This window comes from Hemitrygon akajei, chromosome 3 (assembly GCF_048418815.1).
Source record: "Hemitrygon akajei chromosome 3, sHemAka1.3, whole genome shotgun sequence".
NCBI classification, from domain to species: Eukaryota; Metazoa; Chordata; class Chondrichthyes; order Myliobatiformes; family Dasyatidae; genus Hemitrygon; species Hemitrygon akajei.
Window position 1 is genome coordinate 151,113,438 of NC_133126.1, and position 17,862 is coordinate 151,131,299.

Genomic DNA, 17,862 nt, shown 5'->3' on the forward strand with positions numbered 1-17,862 from the left:
ACATCCCCAATCTTTAATTCCAACCACAGTTCCTTAGAAAATGAACTATTTTGCTGATGGCAGTACTCAGTACCTCAAGTACTCGCTTAATGTTGATTTTTGGTGGTATATAAACTGCAGTCAGGACCATAGAGATAAATCTCTTGGTGAGTAGAACGGTTGGAACGTAATCATTAGACGTTCCAGGTTGGGAAAACAAGAGTGCAAGATGACTGCTGTCTGAGCACCACAAAGAGTCTATCATGAAACACAAAGTCCGTCCTTTTGCCTTCTCTGAATCAGCAGTCCGATCCATTCGGTGTATCGAGAACTCCTTGGCTTACCAACATATCCAGCATTGCTGTAGTGAGCCATGTTTCTGTGAAACAGAGAACACAGCAATTCCTCATTTCCCTCCAATACAGCAATCTTGCCCTTAGGTCCTCAAACTTGTTCTCCAGCGACTGAACATTTGCTAACAAGATGCTGAGTAGGGCAAGTTTCTTTATCCTGGCATTTTAGCCTTGCTTGGCACCGCCCCCTCCTCCCTCCCTTTTTGCCTTGGCAATGTAACCTTTGTGCACCTAAATGTGCCATATCTGAGAGTTACATCTGCTGAGCACTTCAGAAGGTAGTGAAATAGCTAGTTCATTAAGATAGTTCAGAAGTACATTACTTAAAGGGAAATTACAGGCTATAGATTGCAGTGAGAGTAATTCAGAAGAGGTATATTTAGAAGTTTTGTAAGTCACCTGCAACACATCATCATGGTTCACCAGCGCCATCTTGCCTTGACCTCAACTGGGAATCCAATAAATTTAAGAGTACAGTTGCCAAAAAGGACAGCAGTGGTTCAGGAAGGCAGACTACCTCCACCTCTTTTACAGTAATTAGGGAAATAAGTGATGGATTTTCCAGCAGTTAGTGCCAACAAAAAAATTGCATAAAGAGCCTGATTAGAGATCAATGATTTATTTTTCCAATAAACTTTTCCCCTTACATCTTTATGTTGAATGCTGATTCAGAATTGAACTGAGATCGATTACTAGTATGCTTATAAAAGAGTCTTTATAATCACGGGGTGGTGAGGGGAGACTGTGTATCATGTGTCCCTAAGTTTGTGCAGTTAAGGGAATTATCCAGGGCTGGTTGGGCAGGGGAAGGAGGGGCTTGGGGTGAAATAATCAGGAGCTGTGACTTGACTGAAAATCAGAAACATGGGAGCCTGGTCCATGGATCTAAGTAGATGAAAACTTATGTTATAGCATTTCTTTCCTACATGGTGTTAATAAACATGATCATTCTAGGATGCTCAGAGACCAAAGGTCAAAGAGCTTTGACCAGTGGCCAATCCGGACATCAGAAGTTTGGAGAGGAGGGGACTTCAATTAGGTCCACTGCCCCGGGATAAAAGTCAAGAGTGGGTCCCAGCTGTGTAGTAGAGCTTTGACCAGTGCCAAATCAACCTTTGGGATTGATTAGTGAGAACAAATTAAAGGAAGGCAGGGGAAAGCTCAGGGGCAATTGTCGCGGCAGCTGTCGTCTGAGTGGACATAGTCAGAGTGGTGATCTTGAGGCCTTAGCTCATCGTAGCTTCCGTGAAGAGAGGCTTCAGACAGAGAAAGCAAAGGAAAGAAAAGCTCAAGTATTTTCCGTCTCTTCCTTTTATCTGCTCAGCTAGGATAGTAGAGATGCCAGGCAGGATAGTGAAATGCTTCTCTTGCGGGATGTGGGAAGGCAAGGAGACATCCAGTGTTCCTGATGACTACACCTGTGAGAAGTGCACCCAACTGCAGCTTCCAAGGGACCATGTTAAAGAGTTGGAGTTGGAACTGGATGAACTTCAGATCCTTTGGGAGGCTGAGGGGGTGATAGATAGGACATATAGAGAAATAGTTACTATCAAGGTGCAGGACATGAGAAACTGGGTGACAATCAGGAGGGGGAAGGGGGTTAAGGAACCAGTGCAGAGTACCCCTGTAGCCATCCCCCTCAACAACAGATACAGGTATGTCACTTTGGATACTGTTGGGGGGGTGGGGAATGGCCTAACAGAGGGAAGTCACAGTGGTCAGGTTTCTACCACTGACTTTGCCTCTGCATCTCTGAAGGTATGGGGGAGAAGAGGTATGCTGTGCTGATAGAGGATTCATCAGTTAGTGGAATGGTTAGCAGCTTTTGTTGGTGAGAACAAGATTCCTGGATGGCCTCCCAGATGCCAAGGTTTGGGATATCTTGGATCGAGTCCTCAGCAGTGGGAGGGTGACCAGCCTGAAGTCGTGGCCATGTAGGTACCAATAACGTGAGTGATGAGGTTCTGCATTGGGAGTTCAGGGAATTAGGTACTAAGTTAGAGGGCAGAACCTCCAGGATTGTGGTCTCAGGATTGATACCATGCTGGTGAAGCCAGAACTAGGAAGATTATACAGTTTAATACATGGCTAAAAAGTTAGCGTAGGAATGAAGGTGTAAGATTTTTGGATCATTGGGCTCTCTTCCGGGTAAGGTGGGACCTTACAGAAATGACGGTTAACACTTGAATTGGAGGGAGACTATAATCCTTGCGGGAAGACTTGTTAATGCTACACGGTGGGGTTTAAACTAGAATTGCAGGGGAATGGGAACCAGAGTGCCAGAACAGTTAGTGGAGAGGTTGTGGAGGCAAATGTTGGTAAGACCTCAGACAAAGTTAGGAATCGAAAGGTTGAGCATGTTGCGACCAGTGTCCTGAGCTGCCGATATTTCAATGCAAGAAGTATTGTTGGAAAGGCAGAAAATAGTCCTGAAGATGAGGTAGCTGGTTTACAAACAGAAACCATGTGTAGTGAGGAGAGGTCGTTGATAGGGCAAAATTGCAGTTAACAGGCTGAGTTGCAATGTAAAAGGTGGACAAAATCCGAAAGGGTGAATACAGGACTGAAGGTGTTGTACTTGAATATACGCAGTATACGGAATAAGGTAGATGAACTTGCAGTGCAGTTGAAGACTGGCAGCTAGCTGTGATGTTGTAGGCATCACAAATTCATGGCTGAAAGTTTATTGCTGGGAGCTTAATGTCCAATGAATACACATTGTATTGAAAAGATAAGCAGAAAGGCATTGTTCTGTTGGTAAAAAAATGAAATCAAATCCTTAGTAAGAGGTGACATAGGATTGGAAGGTGTTGAATAATTGTGGATAGAGCTAAGGAACTGCAAGGGTAAAAAGACACTAATGGGAGCTATATACAGACCCCAAAAGAGTGGTAAAGATGTGGTCTACAATGGGAGATTGAAAATGCATGCAAAAAGAGCAATGTTACAATAGTCATGGGGGACTTCAATATGCCGGTAGACTGGGAAAATCAGCTTTGTTTTGGATTACAGGAGGGGGATTTCTAGAGTGCCTATGAAATGGCATTTTAGAGCAACTCGTGGTTGTGAATAGAGGTGTGTCCTTTTAGAATGGAGATGAGCAGGAATTTTGTTTGTCAGAGGGTGGTGAGTGTGTGGAGGCCAATTCTTATGTATATTTAAGGCAGAATTTTATAGATTTTTGATTAATCAGGTAATGAAGGGATATAGGGAGAAGGCAGGAGATTGGGTTGAGAGGAATATTGGATCAGCCAAATTAATTAGGAAAATTGGAGCAGACTCGATGGGCCAAATGGTCTAATTTGCTCCTATATCTTACGGTCTTATCACTGAATGATAGTAGCTCCTGAAACAGCACAGTTCAAACTCCTGCATAACACTTGAAAAGGAAATGCTGCACTAGAAATGAAAGCAGAAGATGCCACTCAATTCATCTGCACAGGGTAAAAAATAATATAGAACAGTATATAGAGCATAACTTGGAGTACCTAGTCATATTTCTCATGCAAAATTATATGCAAAAAGAAAATAGTATACCCACAATTTTGTGATTCACCAATCCATATTGGATCCCTGTGTTATGAAGAAACAGTGTGGTGGAATCCCCAATCCAGGCCAGTGGGGTTTTTCGCATTATTTAAATGCTACTTCAAGACTTCAAATTGCACCTGGTAGCCTCTTTTCATAACCTTTATTTTCATTGTGAAAGAACGATTGATGCTTTGAACTAGGTGGGAAAGAAAACTGACTAAAAATAGTGTGAAAACTAACTGCTATCATTTCATTTTGGTGCAAACTGTACAGAGGATTCTCTTAAGGTATTTGTGAAGACATGGATGCAGAGGAAAATGTCTTAGATGTGTGCAGTCTTAAAATTAAGCATTTAGTTGGCTCAAAAGTCTTTCACCACCTGGAATCAGCAACAGAACCCTGATTTCTCTCCAGAGCCTCTAGTGATAATGAAGAAGTCCACATTAAAACATCACTGATAGCTCTTGCAGCATCAATACTCATGGGCGTACTTTGCTAGCTGTAAAATTTCCTAGTCATAATGCCTTTTAAATAAACACTTAAAAGCTAAATATCAATTAAAGCAAGATTTTTTTTCAGGAAACTAACTTATCTTTCCCTTTGGCTCTTAAACCTTGAATCTGCAAGAACCAGAAGGCCTTGGATCATAATCCTCACCTAACGCAGGATCTGTGACTAAGGTTTGGGTTTACACAAGCACAGAACTGGCATAAATTGATGCAGTTCATATGGCTGAACATCTATCTATTCTCTTTTAGAACTGCCAAGAATAAACAACAGATCTGACCCAATAAAGAACTGGGTTTCCTTTCAAAACAAACATGTCTGGATACCGCATAAAGCATATCATGAATTAATAATGGTCATTCAATTGTCCTCTCGTTTTAGGCTGAAGTTTAAAAACCAGTAGAGAAGTGAATGTAATGTATATAGATTTCAGTAAGGCATTGTATAAGGTTCCCCATGCAAGGACCCTTCAGAAAGTAAGGAGGCATGGGATCCAAGGAGACCTTGCTTTGTAGATCCAGAATTGGCTTTCCAACAGAAGGCAAAGGGTGTTTGTAGATGGTTCGTATTCTATATGGAGGTCGGTAACCAGTGGTGTTCCACACGGATCTGTTCTGGGACCTTTCCTCTTTGTGATTTTTATAAATGACATGGATGAAGAAGTAGAAGGGTGAGTTAGTAAGTTTGCTGATGACACAAAGGTTGGGGATGTTGTGGATATTCTGGGGTGGTTGGTTGTCAGAGGTTACAGTGGGACATTGATAGGATGCAAAACAGGGCTGAGAAGTGCCAGATGGACTTCAACCCAGATATGTATGAAGTGGTTCATTTTGGTAGGTCCAATTTGAGGACAGAATATAGTATTATTGGAAGACTCTTGGCAGTATGGAGGATCTGAGAGATCTTGTGGTCTCTATCGATAGGACACTCAAAGCTGCTGTGCAGGTTGACAGTGTTGTTAAGAATGGATATGGTACGGTGTGTTCGCATTCATCAACCATGGGATTGAGTTCAAGAGCCATAAGGTAATGTTACAGCTATATAAGACCTTGATCAAACCCCACTTGGAGGACTGTGTTCAGTTCTGGTCACCTCACTACAGGAAGGATGCAGATACTATAGAGAGAGTGCAGAGGAGATTTACAAGGATGTTGCCTGGATTGGAGGGCATACCTTATGAGAATAGGTTGAGTGTACGTGGCCTTTTCTCCTTGGAGCGACGGAGGATGAAAGTTGACCTGATAGAGGTGTATAAGATAATGAGAGGCATTGATCGTGTGGACAGTCAGAGGTTTTTCCCAGGGCTGAAATGACTAGCACGAGGGGGCATAATTTGAAGGTGCTTGGAAATAGGTTCCGAGGGTATGTCAGGGGCAAGTTTTTCACACAGAGAGTGGCGAGTGCATGGAATGGATAAAACAGGGTCTTTTAAGATCCTCTTAGATAGGTACATGGAGCTTAGAAAAATAGATGGCTATGCGCTAGGGAAATTCGAGGCAGTCTCTAGAGTAGGTTACATGGTTGGCACAACATTATGGGCCAAAGGGCCTGTAATGTGCTGTAAATTTCTATGTTCTATGTTCTAAGTAACCAGATTAATAACTGTAATGTCTAAATTAATTGCTGTTATTTGCTATATCTCCTTTATTTGGAGTTTTTAGATTCATCATTAGGAATAAGGAAGCAAAGCCTGAACACTGCTACATTATCAGAGATCTATGTTTTTCAGAAACACTGTGTCATGTTATGTATGGTTAAAAAATTATTTTCCTCCTTTTAGATCTTGCAGCTGCTACTCAAATGCAATGCCACAGTGGATGCTTCAGACATGAACCAGCACACACCTCTGCACAGGGCCGTGGAGAGTGGAGCTCCTGCTGTTGAATTGTTGTTGCAGTCTGGTGCTTCCATTGACAGTAGGAATGCACTACAGATGACTGCTTTGCATCGAGCAGCTTTCCAAGGACGGGAGGCGGTAACACGAGTCCTAATTCAGCACGGTGCTGACATACACGCCCGAGACAGGATGGATAAGACTCCCTTGCATCTGGCTGCAGAGAAAGGTCACTGTGCTGTTGTACAATTATTTATTAGCAATGGGGCTGAATTACAAGCCAAAACAAAGTGGAATGAAACTGCAGCTGATCTTGCTAAAGAACAAAAACGAGAAGAGGTACTTAAAGTACTGAGGGAAAACATGTAGATAGGACAATACGGTCTTTTGAAATAATCTGTCATTTCTTATATAGAATAAATGTACTTTATGTACACAGTAGCTTTGCCTCCCAGGCTTCAGTCCTTCTACATTGCTGTAATCCCAAGGACATAATAGGTACCTATTCTTAAACTGTGAGCCTGCTGCTGATCTCAGTTTCAGCAAGCTTTTTTATTGTCGACTTGCCTTCACTCATCAACTAACTAGCTCTGAAAATATCACCTTACCTTCAGAACAATCTTGAGCTCCATCCATTCATAGATCTTCTATTTATTCTATTCACACTCCCACTCTCTGCAAACGAAAAGCACCTTTTCCCTCTTTCCATTCTGCTGCAGGATAATGAATATGAAATTCTATTTTTCTGTTCACAGATGCTGCCTAAACAAATGATTATTCCTACCATTTTCTTCTTGTATATCAGAATTTCCACTTATTGATTTTAAATAATTGGAGGCTGTGATTGATTCTCTTATCATCCCATCAGATACTCCTTTCCAATTAAAGTGTTTACTGGATCAACAATCCAGTTTTAGAATAAAATAATCCCACTTCTCTGTTTCCTCAAGTCCATTTCAATCTTCCTCTTGTGTTAATTAATTTATAAAGTGGTTACACCCCAGAAGAGGCCATGCGGCCCATCCTAATGACACTGGCTCTCAACCAGAGCAACCCACCAGTTCCGTCCCTGATCCTATCTCTGCAAAGCTTGCATATCTTTCACCACATAGTTAACCAGTTACTTCCTGGAAGTCATAACAAAGCCTGCCTCTATTACATCAATAGGCAATGCTTCAAGATTTCAACTTACAAAAAAAAGGCTTGTGCCCACATCATTTTATGTTTCTCCCTTTTTATTTATATTTTTAAACCTTACTATTTGACAACTCTACCAAAGGCCTCCTACTATCCATTCTGTCCAGTCTCCTTATCAGTTATCCTTCCATTAAACCTCCCCTCAGCCTTCTCTGGAGAGGAGTATTTTGCTCTTTAATCTAATCTGAGGAGCATTGTTGGAAAATTTTGTATATTTTTCGTTTCATTTTTTTTCAATAAAGATGTTATTTTGTGAAATACAGAATTTATATTTTAGGTAGTGTTAACGTGAGGGTTTCCTTAAGGACAAGACTGGTCTCATCAAATCAAATGGCTCAGGGGAGAGTGCAATCTCTTTTGAATCAAAATACTAAATTCATTCCAACTCATGAACTTCACAATAGTGCATTACTGAGGAAGTACTGCAAACCGGAGACCCATCAGCTCTCTCAGATGGATGTTAAAGATCCAGTGTCACTGGTTCAAAAGGAGTACAAGGATGGTTTGCCTAGCCAATGCAGACAAATCAGTGGAAAGGTCAAAAGGAAATTATCCAGTCATGTGTGGCACTTCGCTGTACACAAATTAGTTACAATTTAAAACATGTCAAAAATGCTCTGTAAAGTGCTTTGCAATGTACTGAGGGTGATGTGGAAAACACTGTATAAATGGAAATGTTGATGTAATGCAGTGACAACAATTGTATCTACAGTATTGGATGCAGGTACTCATAATGACAGTCTGTGGAGCAGGGACGTGATCAACAGGAGATGGAAAATATGTGAAAGTCAGCCAAATGAAAAACAATGCACTCTCATTTAAAGCTACTTACCTCCCAGAAGGTTAAAGTGTGTCAATTATCCACATGTTGACATGGTGTAATAACAGCCATTAAGAATGTTTAAGAAAATCGAAACATTAGTTACTGATAGTTATTTTTTTCTTTATGAATTTTCTGCATTAAACTTTCAAATACTGCATTTGTGTTTCATGTCGGTTGGTGCAGCTAGTTGACCTTCTGCCTCAGAGTTCCAATGGCCCAGGTTCAATACCGACTTCAGGAGCTATCTACGAGGGGTTTGCACATTCACCTTATGGCATGCAGGCTTCCTCTGGGTGGCCTGGTTTCCTCCCACATCCCAATCACACACAGATTGGTAGGTCAATTGGCCCTTGTATTCGTGTGAGTGGTGGAATCTGAGAAAAGTTCAGATAGGACTGTGGGGAGAATAAGGTAGAATCAGTGTAGAAGCGTCAGTAATGCTTGGTCTGTGGGCTGCAGGACTGGTTTCTGTGTCCAAGAGACAGATCTGCAAAACCAGCACTTGGGCTGATACATCGAAGCTCATTGCCACCTGGGTTTTATTAAGCGAAAACTGAATGCTTTAACATGGGCTGCACAGACAATTAATGGAGAATGCAGTCCTGTGCTTTTTTTCTGGTGGTGCCATTAAGAAAGCAACTCGAGCTAGCAGCTCCAATGGAAATCATCAAATGTTCCTGTTTTAGACTGCTACAGCTGAAATCCTCAGCTACAGCCATGGACGATACAGTAAGCAACATTGTTTTAGGCTTTTTAAAAATCTATCGTCACTCATAGTCGACAAATCGCGGACGGCAGTCTCGGTTGCAAATGCGGTTGTCATTTAAAACAGCGGAAGAGAGGATGCCCCACTGGATTAAAAGTTCGTTTACGGAGAAGAGGGTTCTGACTTCCACTACTGACTATTCTGCTGGCAAATGTACAGTTTCTGGAATTTAAAATCTAAGACCTCAAAGCAAGATTGCTGTACCAGAGGGATATCAGAGACTGTTGTGTTTTTTGTCTCACGTAATCTTGGTTATACACTACCATTCCAGACACAGCGATACAGCTCACTGGCTTCACAATTCACCACCAAGAGAGGACTGCTGAGTCTTGCAAAGGCAGAGGAAGTGCAATATGCTTTATGGTTAACTCCTCGTGGTGCACAGATGTGGTTCTGTCCCAGTCCTGCTCACTGGACTTGGAACATCTAGTGATCAAATGTCCACTATTTTATCTGCATCATCTTGATAGTGGTGTACTTTCCAACTCAGGCCCATGTCAAACAGGCTCTAGAGTCGAGACAAACTGAGCAACATAATCAATAGGCATGAAACAGTGCACCCAGATCATTTTGAGGGAGATTAACCAAGCCGGCTTGAAAAAATCTCTAAATGATTATTACCAACATATCAATTGTGTAACCAGAAGAGCCAACACACTGGACCACTATTACACCACAATCAAAAACGCTTACCCTGCCATTCCATGTCCACACTTTGGAAAGTCTTATCACCTGGCTGTACTTCTACTCCCTGAGTACAGGCAGAGACTGAAAACCACAACATCAGTAGTGAGGACCAAGAAGGTATGAATGAGGGAGGCAGAGGAGCACTTACAGGACAGCTTTGTGTCAGTGGACTGGACAGTATTCAGGGATTCATCTTCAAGTCTGAATGAACTCATCACACTTGTCATTGACTTCATTAAAACCCACATGGATGAGTGCATGCCTACAAGAACATACCCGAATCAAAAGCAATGGATGAACCAGGAGATCTGTAGTTTGCTGTGTGCTAGATCTGTGGCATTCAAGACTGGTGATCCACAGCTATACAAGAAGGCCAGGTATGACTTACGGAGGGCTATCTCTAGATCAAAAGAACAATTCCAATTGAGGTTAGAAGTAGAATCGGATGCATGTCAACTCTGGCAGGATTGGTAGGCCAATACTTCCTACAAAACGAAAACTAACATTGTGAATGGCATTGATGCTTCCCTCCCAAATGAGCTCAATGACTTTTATGCTCGCTTTGAAAGGGAGAATAGAACTACAGCTATGAGGATCCCTGCTGAATCCGGTGACCCTGCGACCTCTGTCTTGGAGGCCAATTTCCGAATATCTTTCAGGAAGTTGAGCCCTCACAAAGCACCAGGCCCTGAGGGTGTACCTGGTAGGGCTCTAAAAATGTGGGCCAACCAACTGGCGGGTGTGTTCAAAGACATTTTCAATCTCTCATTGCAACAGCTGGAAGTTCCCACTTGCCTCAAAAGGGTAACAGTCATACCAATGCCCAAGAAAAGCAGGGTAAGCCGCCCTAATGATAATCATCCAGTTGCACTCACATCTAACATTGAAGTGCTTTGAGAGGTTGGTTATGGCTAGAATCAACTCCCACCTCAGCAAGGGCCTGAACCCACCACAATTTACCTATCGCCACAATAGCAGATGCAATCTCATTGGCCCTTCGCATGGCCTTGAAACACCTGGACAATACAAATACTTATGACAGGCCACTGCTTATTGACTATAGCTCAGCATTTAACACAATCAGACAGACAGACAGACATACTTTATTGATCCCAAGGGAAATTGAGTTTCGTTACAGTCGCACCAACCAAGAATAGTGTAAAAATATAGCAATATAAAACCATAAATAATTAAATAATAATAGGTAAATTATGCCAAGTGGAAATAAGTCCAGGACCAGCCTATCAGCTCAGGGTGTCTGACACTCTGAGGGAGGAGTTGTAAAGTTTGATGGCCACAGGCAGGAATGACTTCCTATGATGCTCAGTGTTGCATCTCGGTGGAATGAGTCTCTGGCTGAATGTACTCCTGTGCCTAACCAGTACATTATGGAGTGGATGGGAGACATTGTCCAAGATGGCATGCAACTTGGACAGCATCCTCTTTTCAGACACCACCATCAGAGAGTCCAGTTCCACCCCCACAACATCACTGGCCTTACGAATGAGTTTGTTAATTCTGTTGGTCTCTGCTACCCTCAGCCTGCTGCCCCAGCACACAACAGCAGACATGATAGCACTGGCCACCACAGACTTGTAGAACATCCTCAGCATCGTCCGGCAGATGTTAAGGGACCTTAGTCTTCTCAGGAAGTAGAGACGGCTCTGACCCTTCTTGTAGACAGCCTCAGTGTTCTTTGACCAGTCCAGTTTACTGTCAATTCATATCCCCAGGTATTTGTAATCCTCCACCATGTCCACACTGACCCCTTGGATGGAAACAGGGGTCACCGGTGCCTTGGCCCTCCTCAGGTCCACCACCAGCTCCTTAGTCTTTTTCACATTAAGCTGCAGATGATTCTGCTCACACCATGTGACAAAGTTTCCCACCGTAGCCCTGTACTCAGCCTCATCTCCCTTGCTGATGCATCCAACTATGGCAGAGTCATCAGAAAACTTCTGAAAATGGCAAGACTCTGTGCAGTAGTTGAAGTCCGAAGTGTAGATGGTGAAGAGAAAGGGAGACAGGACAGTCCCCTGTGGAGCCCCAGTGCTGCTGACCACTCTGTCTGACACACAGTGTTGCAAGCGCACATACTGTGGTCTGCCAGTCAGGTAATCAATCATCCATGACACCAGGGAAGCATCCACCTGCATCTCTGTCAGCTTCTCAGCCAGCAGAGCAGGGTGGATGGTGTTGAAAGCACTGGAGAAGTCAAAGTACATAACCCTCACAGTGCTCACCGGCTTATCCAGGTGGGCATAGACACGGTTCAGCAGGTAGACAATGGCATCCTTAACTCCTAGTCAGGGCTGGTAGGCGAACTGGAGGGGGTCTAAGTGTGGCCTAACCATAGGCTGGAGCTGCTCTAGAACAAGTCTCTCCAGGGTCTTCATAATGTGGGAGGTCAATACCATCGGCCTGTAGTCATTGGAGCCACTGGGGCGCAGCGTTTTCAGTACAGGGACGAGGCAGGACGTCTTCCACAGCACAGGAACCCTCTGGAGACTCAGGTGGAAGACATGGTGAAGTACTCAACATAGCTGGGGGGCACAGGCTTTGAGCACCCTGGGGCTGACACCATCCGGGCCTGCAGCCTTGCTTGGGTGGAGACGTTTCAGCTGTCTTCTCACCTGTTCAGCTATGAAGCCCACTGTGGTGGTTTCAGGTGGGGGAGGGTGTAGTCATGAGAGCAGGGTGGGGGGCTGTGAGGACGGGTAGGAGGGGAGAGTGGAGTATGTGTTGGTTGGGGGCCGACAACAGATGAATCATGTGGGGATTGGCAGGGGCCACAGTGTCAAATCTGTTGAAGAACGGGTTAAGTTCGTTGGCCCTGTCCACACTGCCTTCAGCTCCTCTGTTGCTGGTTTGCCGGAACCCAGTGATGGTCCTCAACCCACTCCAGACCTCTCTCAAGTTGTTCTGCTGGAGTTTCCACTCAAGCTTCCTCCTATACCTGTCTTTAGCCTCCCTGATCTTGGCTTTCAGGTCCCTCTGTATTGTCCTCAGCTCCTCCCTATTTCCATCTCTAAATGCCTTCTTTTTAGCGCTCAGGATGTCCTTAATGTCCTTTGTTACCCATGGCTTGTTATTTGAATAACAAAGGACAGTTCTTGCCAGAACATTGCAGTCCACACAGAAGCTGATGTAACCAGTGATGCACTCTGTGAGCCCATCAATGTCCTCTCCATGTGGCTCACAGAGTGCCTGCCAGTCAGTCACCTCAAATCTGCCAATCACTCCACAGTTCCAAATCCTGGGCCTCTGCACCTCCCTCTGAAACTGGCTGCTCAACTTCCTCACCAAAGGATCACAGTCTATGCAGATTGAAAATACCATCCACCTCTGAGGCAGGGTGTATGTAAATAGAACTGGCTTTCAATCGGACAGCAATCGAAGTTTTAAAGGCAGAGCTTTGTGGCTGTTTCTGAGTTGAGGAATGGCCAGTCCACAGGAGGCACTGTACAGAAAGAGCTACCTTTCAGTCAGCTCAGACTGAAAGCAGAGCTTCGCAGCATCTCTGAGCTTCTCTGAGTTGGACAATCGATGTCAGGGAGAGTGGGTAAAAAGAGCTAGGTTTCATTCAGGGTGGTGATTGAACTGTTAGACGTCAGTGGTGGGAAAGATGCTGGAGTCAATTATAAAAGAGGAAATTACGACACATTTGGATAGCAGTAGAAGGATCAGTCCAAGTCAGCATGGATTTATGAAGGGAAAATCATGCTTGACTAATCTTCTGGAGTTTTTTGAGGATGTAACTATGAAAATGGACAAGGGAGAGCCAATGGATGTAGTGTACCTGGACTTCCAGAAAGCTTTTGATAAAGTCCCACATAGGAGATCAGTGGGCAAAATTAGGGCACATGGTATTGGGGGCAGAGTACTGACATGGATTGAAAATTGGCTGGCTGACAGGAAACAAAGAGTAGTGATTAACGGGTCCCTTTCAGAATGGCAGGCTGTGACCAGTGGGGTACCGCAAGGTTCGGTGCTGGGACCGTAGCTGTTTACAATATACATTAATGATTTAGATGAAGGGATTAAAAGTAACATTAGCAAATTTGCCGATGACACAAAGCTGGGTGGCAGTGTGAAATGTCAGGAGGATGTTATGAGAATTCAGGGAGGACAGGTTGGGTGAGTGGGCAAATGTATGGCAGATGCAGTTTAATGTGGATAAATGTGAGGTTACCCACTTTGGTGGCAAGAACGGGAAGGCAGATTACTATCTAAATGGAGTCAAGTTAGGAAAAGGGGAAGTACAACGAGATCTAGGTGTTCTTATACATCAGTCAATGAAAGCAAGCATGCAGGTACAGCAGACAGTGAAGGAAGCTAATGGCATGCTGGCCTTTATAACAAGAGGAATTGAGTATAGGAGTAAAGAGGTCCTTCTGCAGCTGTACAGGGCCCTGGTGAGACCCCACCTGGAGTATTGTGTGCAGTTTTGGTCTCCAAATTTGAGGAAGGACATTCTTGCTATTGAGGGAGTGCAGTGTAGGTTCACAAGGTTAATTCCCGGAATGGCAGGACTGTCATATGTTGAAAGATTGGAGCGACTGGGCTTGTATACACTGGAATTTAGAAGGATGAGAGGGGATCTGATTGAAACATATAAGATTATTAAGGGATTGGACACGCTGGAGGCAGGAAGCATGTTCCCGCTGATAGGTGAGTCCAGAACTAGAGGCCACGGTTTAAGAATAAGGGGTAGGCCATTTAGAACAGAGATGCAGAAAAACTTTTTCACCCAGGGAGTGGTGGATATGTGGAATGCTCTGCCCCAGAAGGCAGTGGAGGCCAAGTCTCTGGATGCATTCAAGAGAGAGATAGATAGAGCTCTTATAGATAGCGGGGTCAAGGGATATGGGGAGAGGGCAGGAACGGGGTACTGATTGTGTATGATCAGCCATGATCACATTGAATAGTGGTGCTGGCTAGAAGGGCCAAATGGCCTACTCCTGCACCTACTGTCTATTGTCTATTGATTGAGATTTTTGTGGCAATTTCTCTGAGTTGAGGAGCGACCAATCAGCAAGAGGAATTCATTAGAGAGGGCCAACAAATCTAGCACAGGTGCAAACAGTGTGGCCATTGCTGCGAATGTACCAGTGTTTTGGCTCATCAGACTTAGACAAGGCCTGGCTTGGTGGGGTAAAATATCTCTTCCTGTTTTTATTTGTTCATTGCTTGTCTGTTGGGGTGTAGTATAGTGAGAATGGCTCCAGGACCAGTGTTTTGTACTGAGTGTGGGAAGTCTGGGAGACCCCCAGTCTCCTGGATAAACACATCTGCACTGAGCTGTAGCTTCAGAGAGAATGCATTGAGGAACTGGACCTGCAGCACGATGACCTTCAACTCAGACCGGAGAATGAGGAGCTGAAAGACAGGAGTTACAGGGAAGTAGTCACAACTGGATAGCAGGAGATAGGTAACTGGGTGACTATCAGGAGGAGGGGAAATATACAGCCAGTGCAGAGTATACCTGTGGCCATTCCTCTCAATAATAAGTATACAGCTTTAATACTATTGAGGGGGATGACCTACTGGGGGAAACCACTGTGACCAGGTCTCTGGCACTGAGTCTGGTACTGTGGCTCAGAAGAGGAGAGGGGCGAAGAGGACTGCAGTGATGATAGGAGATTCCTTAGTCAGAGGAACAGAGATGAGGTTCTGTGGGTGTGATAGAGACACCCAGATGGTATGTTGCCTTCCCAGTGCCAGGATCAGGAATGTCTTGGATTGGGTGAGGGTGAGCAGTCAGAAGTCTTGGTACATATTAGCACCAATAATGTAGGTGGATGAGGTGAGGAGGTCCTGAAGAGAAATTTTAGGGAGCTAGGTAGAAAGTTGCAAAACAAGACCTCCACAGTAATTATCTCTGGATTGCTGCCTGTGCCACATGTCAGTGAGGGTAGGAACAGGAGGATTTAGCAGGTGAATGTGTAGCTGAGGAACTGGTGCAGGGGGCAGCGGTTCAGATTTATGGATCATTGTGATCCCCTCTGGAGAAGATATGACCTGTACAAAAAGGATGGGTTACACTTGAACCACCGGGGGGCTAATATCTTTGCGGGCAGATTGGCTAGAGTTGTTCGGGTGGGTTTAAACTGATTTGGCAGGAGGGTGGGAATCAGTGATTGTGCTGAAGATGAGGGAGCTGGTTTACAAACAGAGGCAATGTGTAGTGAGGAGAGGCTGTTGACAGGGCAAAACTGCAGTCAACATAAAAGGTGGACAAAATCAAAAAGGTGAATCCAGGACTGAAGGTGTTATATTTATTAATTAAGACGGTGCTACCAAATGCATGCAACAGCTCTCTGGTGGTTTAAATAGACAATAAATGAACTAAAAACATCACTAAAAATACCTTTTCTGAGATAATTTGTGTTAAATTATCACTGCAAACAGTGAAGGGCCAAACGATGGTGAGGTGAATTTGGGGGATGAACCAAAGTGGTGGTTGCAGAATCATTGGAGATGGAGTTCCGATGCCCATACAACTGGCCCGGGTGTGAGGTTGGCTCGCTCTGGGTACTGAGCTGATTTGAAGAGCTGGACAGTGGCTTCAGGTGGGCGGTGAAATCTAGGCCTGGAGAGAATCACTGGGTGGCGTGGTCTAGGCCCAGCACCATTCATTGCAGCCAGGTCCTTGTGTGAGGTACGATTCATTGCTTAGACAATTAAACGCCAGCCCAGTTCGGAGGTGAGAGCTGATTTCCCCTGCTCTCCGCGATGTTCACTCCCCTCTCCAGGACGCTGGAGCCTTTCACTGTCTGCTGTTTGGTCAATTTAAATGCTGGCTCAGAGAAACTGAAAAGACAAGGAGTCGCGATCTGGGATGAGAACAGATTTCACTCGTTCTCCACAATGGTCATCTTCATGGGGCTGAGGCCATGAAGGCTGCTCCACCTGCTGTTCTGTGTCTGTTAATATGGTGTAAGATGAGCGAGGCTTTGGGCCTACTCAAGGCTGCTCTGGGGTTTCGATCTGAGGTCTCAATTTTGGTTCAGAATGTTGTTCTTTGCTTCAATTGTTTGCATACTTTGCATTTTTTCATTCTCTTGCACATCGAGTATTGGTCTTTTATTCCGATTTCCACTTTTTTATTTTCTTTAATTGGGTTCTTTTGGGGGTTTTTTTGCTACCTGTGAGTAAGCAAATCTCAAGGTTGTATAATTTATACATTCTTTGATAATAAATGTACTGGTTCTTGAATGTGCGCAGTATATGGAATAATGCAGATGAAATTGTAGCGCAGTTACAGATGGCATGTTAGATGTTGTCGACATCTCGGAATCATGGCTAAAAGATTATAGATGGGAGCTTCCCGTCCAAGAATACACATCATATCGAAAGGACAGGCAGGAATCCAGAGGGGGTGGGGTTGCTCTGTTGGTAAAAGATGAAATCAAGTCATTAGAATGGGTCAGAAGGTGTTCAATCATGGTGCTAAAGAACTGCAAATGTAAAAGACGCTGATGGGAGTTGTAAGCAGACCTCCAAACAGTAGTAAGGACATGCTCTACAAATTACAATGGGAGATAGAAAATGCATGTCAATAGGGTAATGTTACAATAGTCATGGGGATTTCCATATGCAGGTAGATTGGAGAAAATCAGGTTGGTGCAGGTTTCCAAGAGGGGGAAATTTCTAACATACCTATGAGATGGCTTTTTGGAGCAGTTCATAGTTGAGCCCCCTAAAGGATCAGCTATTCTGGATTGAGTGCTGTGCAATGAATCAGAATTGCTTAGAGAGTATAAGGTAAAAGAACCGGGAGGAAAATTATCATAATATGATTGTGATGCACCATCAATAACTCACGCTGAGACGTAGGAAACGAGGTATCGGCTTTTATTGACTGGAAGAATAAACAACACTACATCCTGGGGAATGAGGCAGGGCAACAGGTCACAGTCGCCTTTATACAGGGGTCTGTGGGAGGAGCCACAGGAGCAGCCCAGACAGGTATATCTAGTTCACCACAGATTGAATTCACCCTGAAATTTGAGAAGAAGCTAAAGTCATGGTGGATTTAATTTGGCTTTTTTGACTCTGATCAACAGAAAAAGATTCTTTTGTGTCTAAGTGAAAACAGATCTCTACAAAGTAACCTAAATTAATTACAAATCTAAAACACAAAATAATTGATGGCATAAATATTCACCCCCTTCAAGTCAGT

At 44.0% G+C, this 17,862-nt stretch overlaps 1 protein-coding gene across 1 annotated transcript in view; it reads left to right on the plus strand.

The window, feature by feature from the left end:
* Positions 1 to 8,285, plus strand: part of ankrd67 (ankyrin repeat domain 67) — a 38,217-nt gene extending 29,932 nt beyond the window's left edge. The window contains exon 5 of the mRNA XM_073038698.1: positions 6,151 to 8,285. Coding sequence (XP_072894799.1) covers positions 6,151 to 6,573 — 423 coding nt within the window. The 3' untranslated portion in view covers positions 6,574 to 8,285. The remainder of the gene's footprint in view (positions 1 to 6,150) is intronic.
* Positions 8,286 to 17,862: the final 9,577 nt, after the last annotated feature.